The following is a 10,189-nucleotide window of genomic DNA, read 5'->3' as shown; positions in this document are numbered from 1 at the left end:
CTCCCTTCCTTTCCCCCTCTCTCTTTCCTTCCTTCCTCCCTTCCTCCCTCCCTTCCTCCCTTCCTCCCTCCCTCCCTCCCTCCCTCCCTCCCTCCCTCCCTTCCTTCCTTCCTGATGAAATGCTGTGCACCTGTCATTGTTTATATGTGGAAGTAAGAGAACAACTTGGAGTTGGTTTTCTCTCTCCATCAAGTAGGTTCCTGGGATCAAATTCAGATCATCAGGTTTGGAAGCAAAAACATCTTTACTCACTGAGCTATGCCATCAGCCTAAAGACCCACTCAGAACCCCTCAAAGTGTTGTAAACAACCACAGTGTTCCTAGGCCACAATGAGACTTCTGACCTATAGACATTTTCTGTGCACCAAGGCTGGGGAAATACTGTATCTTTGGTTAGAAGCAATGTCACAGGTCATCTAATTCAACCCTCAAGCTGATGAAACATAAGCCTGCTAAGCCTACTCTAATCTCCCCATTTGACAAAGACAGTAGCCATTCTTGGTTTCAGCAGCACTTTAATGGACAGAAAAGACTTTTCTATGTCAAGATGAAGCTTTCTTTCTGTAGTGTTGAGTGGTCTTAACTCTGTATCAGGTGAATCTAGTTTTCCTTTATCCTAGTCACAGTATCTGAAAACTACTCCCTGGTCTATGTTGCTAGTACTCTCTTACTGTGCCTACTCTGTTAAGTTTTTCATAGAAAGAAAAAAAAAACCTCTTATACACAGGGTTGTAATATTCATAGTTTCAATTATCTACTAGGGATCCTGGAATGTATTCACCACACATAAGTGGCACCACTGTATGCATCTTCCTGCTTGTTAATGTTAAGTATTGTGGAAACTGACCAAAGCTAGACCCAGAATAAACTCTGACCAAGCCTATCTTAGAGACTATTAGGAATTTTGTATGACCTTAGTTGACTTATGAAGATCCTGATAAAAAAGATATAAATTTGGGCCAGAGAACATTACAGACAGCAGGTCTTCAAGCTCTTTATCTGGAAGAGACAACATAGACCACTTTCAATGCATTAATAAGGGTTAGTTTTATGCAAACGTGATATAGCAACCATTCATTTGGTTGAGAATCCTACCTGGGTAGTTTCTTTTCACCACGGTGACAAAACACATGAACTCCAAGGAGGAAGGATGTATTGTGACTCATAGTGACACGATTTCAGTAGACAGCTACCTGGTTCCATTATTTCTGGCTTTGGTGAGGCAGAATACCATGGTGAGAATCTCAAAAGGTGGAGGAGGGTAGCCTAATGGTGGCAGAGACCAGGGAGGGGTGGGGGAAGAGAAGGAGGAAGAGAGACAGACAGAGGCTACTTCTGATCTGAGACTCTTCCTAAGAGCCCATGTAATATTTAACTCATCAGTGGATCAACCCACTGATGAAATTATTTCCCTCAGGTTCCAGTCATCTCTCCATACTGTTGCTAGGTGGAAGCAAGACTTCAAAGGCCCTTTGGACAGGAAGGCTTCCTATGCAAGCCATGATGGCCGATGACCACCAGTGACTACCAGGTTAGCAGCAAATGCTGCAGGGAGATGCAGCCAGAGAGGAAGTGCAGAAGGACGCTGTGAGATTTTATCAGGCTGCTCAGTGCATAATTTGACATTTGAAAATGGCTTATTCTGGGATTTGCCGTCTCATCTTTTCAGGTCATGTAATTGCTGGTAACTGAAGCCATAGAAAATGAACTGAGAGGAAACGGAGCTACCGCACGTTCACTAGCAGCTTTCATTTTTCTGGAGCTGGGAATCAAGCCCCAGGCTTTGCACATACAGTAGGTAGATGACCAATGCCTGGGCTACATTCTGAATTCTTGGTTTACTAAGACAAGTTTTCACTATATAGTGAGACTGGCCTCAAACTCATGATCCTCCTGCCTTAGCCTCCAGAGTACTGGGATTATAGAACGTACCACACCATGTCCACCTTAGACTACTGTTACTATTAAGTTTGGGCAACCACGCACAGTGGCACATATCTGTAGTCCTAGAATTTGGGAGGTTAAGACAGGAGAATTTAGGACTAGCTTGAGGCTAGCCTGGGCTACATAGTGAGTTCAAGGCCATTCCGACACACACACACACACACACACACACACACACACACACACGTCTTCTGCCTCTTCCCTTTCCCTGCTAGCAGGAAGACAGGCCTGCTCTGTGGTGCTTTTGAAGTTACAGTCTTACAAACATTACCTTCACTCAAAGCAGCACCAGAAAATACACACAGAATGTACCAGCACAGGAGCCACTTCTGTTAACCCTGTCTTGGGGAATTACTCTTTAGCATTTCATGCTGGATCTCATACCCTGTCTGGCTTCCCAGTGTACAGCATCTCCCTGAGTTAAGGCACTTTATATACTGATGCTAAAATCATCTTCTTATCCTGCTGATCTAAACCATGCTACCATCTGGAGTCCATTATATGCCTCCAGTCACCCTTGGGGGTAATGTATTTTCCCACAGCCTTAGAGAATCTGCATCTGGCAAGACCTCTGTATTGCCTTCCTTAACTTAAGGCAGCAGTGTAGGTAAATGCCAGTGTGTCTGGGAGGAGAGGTCCATCCCAGATGGGAACAATGGAGAAGGCTTTTAAGAGGAAGTGTTCTTTGGTGTGTAGAAGGATGCATAGATTTCCTTAACCAGAAGGGAAAGACTATGACAGGACTGGTCTGGATTTATTGCTGTCTGTTGGTTACATTAACACCTTCATTACTGTCTTGTCATCCTGGACTTTTGATCATGCAGAATTTTTCTTCCCTGACTATGAATGCCTATCTTAAGAAGTCCCCGGTGTGATAAGCTATACACAGTGCATGAAGAGGCACAGAGAGATTTTGTTTCAAGACCATCAGTACAAGAAATAGAAGGTGGACTTACGTGGACACACGAATCCATCCTGGCCCCTATCACTATCAGGTATTCTCTTTGACTAGAGCCACTGATGCGAATAGCTCATGGAAATGTTATCACCCCTGGGGGGAATATTTGCATGAGGCATAGTGCGTGATATGCTATAAAAATAACAGGGCTGTACCACACAGGTTTGTCATGAGCAGTGTGAGGGCAGATAGTTCTATTTGTGATTCTTGAAAACTAAAATAAAGTAAGCCTAACATTTTAGATCTGAAACATGTTTCATTATTTTGCTACATTTCCCTCAATTGCATATTCATTCTATACAAATCACAGAAATAGCATGAGTATCAAGTACACACATGGTTCTCTCTGGCATTCTCAGTGAGGCAGTCTGGGAAATGAATTTTTATGTGACATAATCTGTCTTCTGATCACCCAGCTACTCAGCTTTGATCTTCAGAAAGGCCAGGCTCAGATCTGTCTATTTTGGTCATTATATACTGAGACGTTGGCTGAGCTGAATAAAAAGAGAAATTACATATGTTTATTTTTGAAAGCCGATACAACAATATAAAATATTTCAGGGAGGCAAACTTAGAGTTGGATATGTGAGAGGGATTGTACTAGGAAGACGGTACATCAAAGTCCTGGTAACTGTGACATTGGAGGAGTCATGAGCCTGATGTGCGTTGTGCCCAAGGACAAACAGGTAGACAAGTAACAGTGGGGCACAAAGGAAAACAAGTGTATCCATGATGTTCTGGTATTTATGGCAATCACATAGGACTATATAATTAAATGAAAAAAAAAAAAAGCCAGGGAAACCCCTATCCTGAATTTTATACAACCAAGGATTCAAAGCCATCTGTGGAATGTTCTCTAAGGGCAACCTGCCTGTGCACCCTCTGCCCCATCCATCCATCCATCAGGATTTTGAATCTGACACAGCTCTCTAGTCCTCCTCGTAAGCTCCCCCACCCCCAATGCTCCCCTCTTGTCGGCTGGGTTTTCACTCATGTGCCCTCTAACTCAGCCAGTGTAATTGCTATATAAACCAAAGCCCACAGAGCCAGCTTGCCCAACTTTCTGACTACTCTAAATATGGTGCCATTAAATTCTTGTTTGATTAGGTAATACACTCACAATGCACATATACAAATGCACATATAAACACAATTATACAAAGAAAATCTTCTGCCTTTCCTTCCTTTTTGGCCAACTCCAATATTTTTCCCTCGGTGCCAGGGATTGAACCCAGGGCTTTTGACTTGCCAGGTAAACACTGGGCCACTGTGTGTCCCTAGTCTTTGGCTTTTTGAGACAGAGTGTAACAATACAATTCAGGCTATCTTTGAATTTACATTCCTTCTACCTAATTGGCTGGTGCTGCAGACATGACCCACCACACCAGGTAAAGACACTTCTATAGTTTCTTTATGCATGGACCTCCCTCCTTGAAAGGAAAAATTTTCTCATTTTAATCATGTTCTGTTTTGACCTTGTGTTTGATCATCGCAGTTATGAAATAAATATCCTATACTTTTATTTTACTTAGGGCTTACTACAATTTATTATTTTCCATCACCATTCAGTGGTTGATGGTACTCAGCTGGTAGCTCTTGCTCAGGTTTCTCAAATTTGGTTGCCCTGAAGGCTAGCCTGGGCTGAAGGCTAGCCTGGGCTGCACATCTCAAGTGGCTTATGGATAACCAGCAGTTGATATTGTTGTTGAATGAGAATTCAGCTGCCACAATTCTTCCACACTGGGTTTTTCTGCATATCTAGGAGGGCCCCTTAAAACAAGGCAGTTGGCTTCTGAGTGGGCACATTCTACAAACAAGCCTTCTGAGATAGCAGGAAAAGGAAGCTGCCAGGCCAATTAAGGGCTATTTACAGATCCAGTGAAATCATCCCTGTGTATTCAATGGGACAAAGCATTGCCAAGCCTGTTCAAATGCAAGGAAGTAGAGAAACAGACCCATGTCTTCAAGGTCCCGTTATAGACTTCAGCCCATGGTCAGCGTCGCAGAGTGTGGTCTGCAGCACTATGTGAAGCCATTTTGTACCCTCTTCCCTGTCTCTTGTCCCATCTAACATCTCAATCAGTTTTGTCCCACTCCCATAGGGAGTTCAGCCCTCATTATGTGACAGGTAGCTCATTGTCAGGGCTGTTTTTCAGCTCTCTGATTTCTCTTCACTCCAAAAAGCCCGTCTAATTCATGGCTTCTCACTACAGGCGTTTCCACAAGTGTAGCCTTGATGATGTCGTTTACATACGGAGAAATCATCAGCTCTGGTTCTCCAGCCTTCAGGCTGGCTAGTGGTCTTGTCTGAGTGCTGTTGAGTTTGTATACACAGGACCTATAGTCTTTAAGCTTTCAAAACCTGAAAGTTTTACTTTACAAACCCAGGTTAAGCCTTATTTGAAAAACTGAGTTCGCGGACATGAAAGCATTCACTTATTCAATGAATGCGGTCGACTGCTAAAATTCTAAACAAAAGGAAAAAGAAATTTGCCCTTGCAGGGTGTTATTTCTAGTTTCAGAGAGGCAGCAAGAGACCACGTCTGTGCAGTATATAGAATGATTATGTAGAACGTTGGATGGCACCAAGCTCACTGAAAGGCTGGTGAAGGGCTGCGGTTTTATATCACACGGTCATAAAAGGCCTCACTGAAATGGTGACATTTGAATGTAAGAAACAGAGTGGTCTGGGTGAGAGAAATGTGGATCTCTAGAATGGCGCTGTGGCATATTGGATAGCCAGTGGCCATATGCTGCTAGCTAAATTTATATAATTTAAATTAAATAAAGTTAAAAACTTAGTTCTTCAGTCACGCTTGCCACATTTCAGTAACCACAAGTTTCAAAGGACTGGAAAAAAAAAAGAAAAAAAAAAAAAAAAAAAAAAACAGATCTAGAATATTCCTTTCAGGCCGAAAGTGCTGTAGCATAGAAGGATGGTGTTCCAGGCAGAAGACAAGAACAGGGTGCTAGGGTGGGCTTGACTGAAAGGAGTGGTGTGAATCTTCTACTTACAGATTCCTGCTCTTTCAGATGTATTGTGTGTGTGTGTTCATGTGTGTGCAAATTCACATGTATAGGTGCACATCGACATGTGTGTGCATGCATGTGGAGGCCAACCCTGGATGTCAGTTCTCAGGTTCTTTTCATACTTAGTTTTTGTTTTGTTTTTAAATATAGGGTTTCCTACTTGCCTGAGCTTGCCCCTTTAGATAAGGCTAGCTGGCCATCAATCCTTGGGGATCTACCTGTCTTCACCTCTCCAGCCCTGGGATCAAAAGAAGTGACACTATGTATGCCCTCCTCCTCTTCCTCCTCTTCCTCCTCTTCTTCTTCCTCCTCCTCTTTCTCCTTTTCTCCTTCTCCTTCTCCTTCTCTTTCTCCTTCTTCTTCATTTGTTTGTGAACATAGTTTCTTTGGTTCTAACTTGGGTCCTTGGACTTACAAGGTAATCAGTCACCTTAGCAAACAAGCCACCTTCTCTGTTTCCACCTGCATGCTTTTATGCTGAGGATGTGTGGCCTTTATTATTTACGACTTTAACCTAAACAGACTTTTCAAAAGTCCTTACTGATGCAATAGATACATGGCATGGTCAATTCTATAGAACCTACGGTGTAAATTTCAAACTCCTAAGTCTTATATTGAAAACTGTGAATCTGGGCTTTGTAGTGCAAGCCTGTAATTCTAGCACGTGGAAGACAGAGAAAGGTTGCAAAGAGCTCAACACGATCCTTGGCTACATAGGGTGCTTCAGGTCAGTCTGGGCTACATGAGACTCTTCAAAAAACAAACAAAAAGCCAAAGGAAGAAAAGCCGAGTGAACTTGTGTGAAGACAGAGAATGTCAACAAGGAGACAGAACATATGTGATCTCTTCTATAGCAGAGCGAATTCATAGATAATTCAAATGTTGCTTCTCAGGGATGATATGGCCGAAGGCCCCACAGATCAGAGTGTTAACTATGAGTGTCCTGGGTGCTGCTTCTGTGAACCAAGCACCAACCCCTCAGCACCACCCCCTCAGCTGGCACATCATAGGGAGTTTGAAACAGGTGATGTCTGAGAACTCAAGGTAATGACTAAGTATTATTTTAACCTAAAAATCTAGAGTCTGATGTTGTGTACAGATACAGAGTTTCATTCTGGGATAAATCTGCATGACAGACATTTGGAAACCATAACAGACTATAAGGCCGATTACTGACTCCTCCTCAGTAAACGTACACGGGCTAAGGTAACAAAATTTAAGTCCTCTGCAGTAAGTCGACAACACAAATTCTGTTTTTCTCCCTACGTCTTCATTATGACGTCACCCTTCTCTAACAGGACATATCCTCCTTGTCCAGCGGTTCTCTCTGGCTCTGTGTGAGCCACCCAAGAGTTTGAAATCACAATTTCAAATCTCCTTGCTTGAAGGGCCCTAAGCTTTAAGACACCGTGTAAACTTCCTTCCTGCCCTGGCTTACGTTGTTGTTCTTCCCAGGAGATTTCAGTATTCACACACACTTGGCAATTAGCAAGAGTTTAGGCACTAACTGATTTCTTCTCAGTATTTAGCTATACCGGGCTCAATTTTCCCTTTTCTTAAGGGCAGATCTTCACTTTCCCTACCCGGCCACATTTCCGTGTGCACTTGGCCAAGCATCTGCTGTGTGAGGGGCACAGTAGTAACGTAGACTTCATACCCTTACTTGTCATTAAAAAAAAAAGTAAATGCGAACAAGGTTTCTCAGATCTTGATCATCATAGGCAAAGAGCGTGTCTCAGGGTCCTAGTGCTGAGGGGGTCAAAGGCCTTGTTGAAGATTCCCCGTCCTCCGTCCCTTGGAATTGAAGGCCTTCCTGGAATGGTTTCCACTGGGCGCTTCACAATTCCCACCTCCTGGAATTGTATAAGCAGTGATTCACACCGCGCTAAGCCTTTACAGTTTACGAAGCACATTCATCACACACAGAAAAGCTTCCAGGGAGGTCAGGTTCCAACACGTTAGCAGAGATTCACCTTCGGGCCACCAGACTTGCACCTATTTTGCTAAGCACCCATCAAAACCAACTAGTTTTCTCCTCTCCCCCTTTCACGAGGAGCGTGCCCAGCGGACCACTGAGCGGGCAATGATGTCCCGAGAAGCCCAGTCTGCACAATTTCTAGGATAAGGACTGTGCTGTGGGGCTAGGCTATGCGCGGGAGGGAGGAGGACCTTTTAGCCTTCTGGGTCGCAGTCCAGGCCACTCCTGGCCGGAGCAAAGGGACTTTTTAGTCTCGGGGGAGGGGGGGGGATGGGGCCAGAGGGAGGTTTCTGGGAATGGCGCACCTGTGTAGGCTCGGAGCACGCGGCGCTCCCGGGCCCCTTCCGCGGGCGGTGGGAGTGTCTCGGCGGTCTGGAGGTGAGCGGCGGGGCGGGGCGGGGAGCACCTGGGCGGGGCCGGGGCGGTGCGCAGGGCCGAGGCTCCGGGCCGGGCGCGCGCCAATGGGCAGCGGCTGGTAGCGCGTCCCGCGCCCGAGCCGCAGTCGCGCCCTCTCGCTGCCTGGCGAAGGCGCGGAGGCGAGCGCGGAGGAGAGCAGCCGCTGGCGCCGCCGTAACCGTCAGGGCATCAGGATGGCGGTGGGCTCTGTCAAGATGCAGCCGCCTTGCGAGAGCCCGGCCCTGGCCTCGGGGGCCCCGGCCGACGGCCCCCTGCGCCGCAGCCCGAGCGCCCGGGAGCCGGAGCGCGAGCCGCCCGCCGCGTCCCTGCGACCGCGCCTCAGGGACCTGCCTGCGCTGCTGCGGAGCGGGCTCACGTTGCGGAGGAAGCGGAGCGCCGCCGGGGCCCGGGTGAGTGGCCCGGGCGCGCACGTGGAGCCCTCGGCCGCCCCGCGGGCCCGCCACACGGTGGCTGGAAGTTGGGGAGGTGGAGGCACTCCGCTGGAGAGGGGCCCGGGATGGCGGGGTTGGGGGCGCCCCTCGGGCTGCGACGGTCACCCTTCCCCCCCTAATGCACCTGAGCGAACCCGGGCGCCTGGGCATCACAGTAAGAAGGGCTATTTGTTTGCTGCTTTCTGTGGGGAAGCTGCAGGTGTCCGGTGACAAAGTCAACCAGCCCTGTCCCACAGAAAGTCTCAGGCCTGCAGCGGGTCCTATTTGCAGGTGGCCTGCGACGTGCGTTTTGGAAGACTCATAGTAATGTCTGGTAGGCAGCCGCCACTGCTGAAGGGGAGACTTTGGAGTTGGAAGAGCTTGGGGAAGCTTCTTGCTCCCGAGTTCTAGCACCGCGAGCACTTAGTACTCCGGGACGCCCCCTAGGGTGGGAGAGGGTAGGACCCCCGGGAATCTCAAATATCGACTTTCTGATGGTGTGTTCAGATATGACTTCCTGGTGTTCTAAATGCATCTCACGACCTGAGCAGGCCAGACATATCTTTTTTTTTTTTTTTTTTTTTTTTTTTTTTTAATGATAAAAGAAGGACCTGCTTGTCATGCTGGGGATCCTCAAGCCACTCAGAATGCACCAGTAAGCTCTCACTGACTTGTCCGATTCAGCAGAGCTTGAGGTTACCTTGGTACATCCTACTCATACTTTTTTTTTCTTTTATCATCATGTAGTATTTACTGAGACATCGTATTTAGATTTTTTGACTAGAAGTCTTAGTTATCTGTCTGGAAAGGAGACAGTAGTTGGAGACTCACAGATCCAGTGATATTGGTTTGTGGAAACGTAAGGGCTGGGGAAGCTTGTTCTGTTGTGGCTTCCTATGGATAGGAAAAGGAACTGAATTGCTACAGTTCTTGTTCTCCAGGCTGTGTTTTCACTTTCCTAGGCATTTTCTTCTTAGGGGCCACCTTAAAGGATTGTTCTTAGGATTGTCTCGTGCAATTAGATAATTTTTAAGTCAGCCACAAGAAAAGTTTCAGAATTGCCCACACAATAATCTTTTTTAAAATTTCACGTTACATTCCGTTCACTGTCCCTCCCTTCTGGTCACCCCCCCCCCCCCACACACAATACTTTTCCCCTTCCCCTTCTCCTCTGAGTGTATGCCCCCCCCCCCCGCCCCCGAGATCCCCCACCCTGGCACACCAAGTTTCTGTGGGGGCTAAGCACATCCTCTCCCACTAAGGCTAGACAAGGCAGTCCAGCTAGAAGAACATATCCCACGGACAGGCAACAGCTTTTGGGGTATCCCTAGCTCCAGTTGTTTGGGACCCATGTGAAGACTGAGCTACACATCTGCTCCATATGTGTGGGGAGGCCTAAGTCCAGCCTGTGTATGTTCTCTGCTTGATAGTTCAGTCTCTGAGAGCCTCAGG

General features: G+C 46.7%; 1 protein-coding gene across 1 annotated transcript in view; it reads left to right on the top strand.

Moving 5' to 3' along the window:
- Positions 1–8,406: 8,406 nt before the first annotated feature.
- The window catches only part of Rapgef5 (Rap guanine nucleotide exchange factor 5), a 236,612-nt gene continuing 234,829 nt past the window's right edge, over positions 8,407–10,189 (top strand). Inside the window, exon 1 of the mRNA XM_076920935.1 lies at positions 8,407–8,716. Coding sequence (XP_076777050.1) covers positions 8,501–8,716 — 216 coding nt within the window. The 5' untranslated portion in view covers positions 8,407–8,500. The remainder of the gene's footprint in view (positions 8,717–10,189) is intronic.

The sequence above is a fragment of the Arvicanthis niloticus genome, chromosome 23 (genome assembly GCF_011762505.2).
Source record: "Arvicanthis niloticus isolate mArvNil1 chromosome 23, mArvNil1.pat.X, whole genome shotgun sequence".
Taxonomy (NCBI): Eukaryota; Metazoa; Chordata; class Mammalia; order Rodentia; family Muridae; genus Arvicanthis; species Arvicanthis niloticus.
Note: the sequence above shows the minus strand (reverse complement) of the source record. Positions and strands in the feature narration are given on the sequence as shown.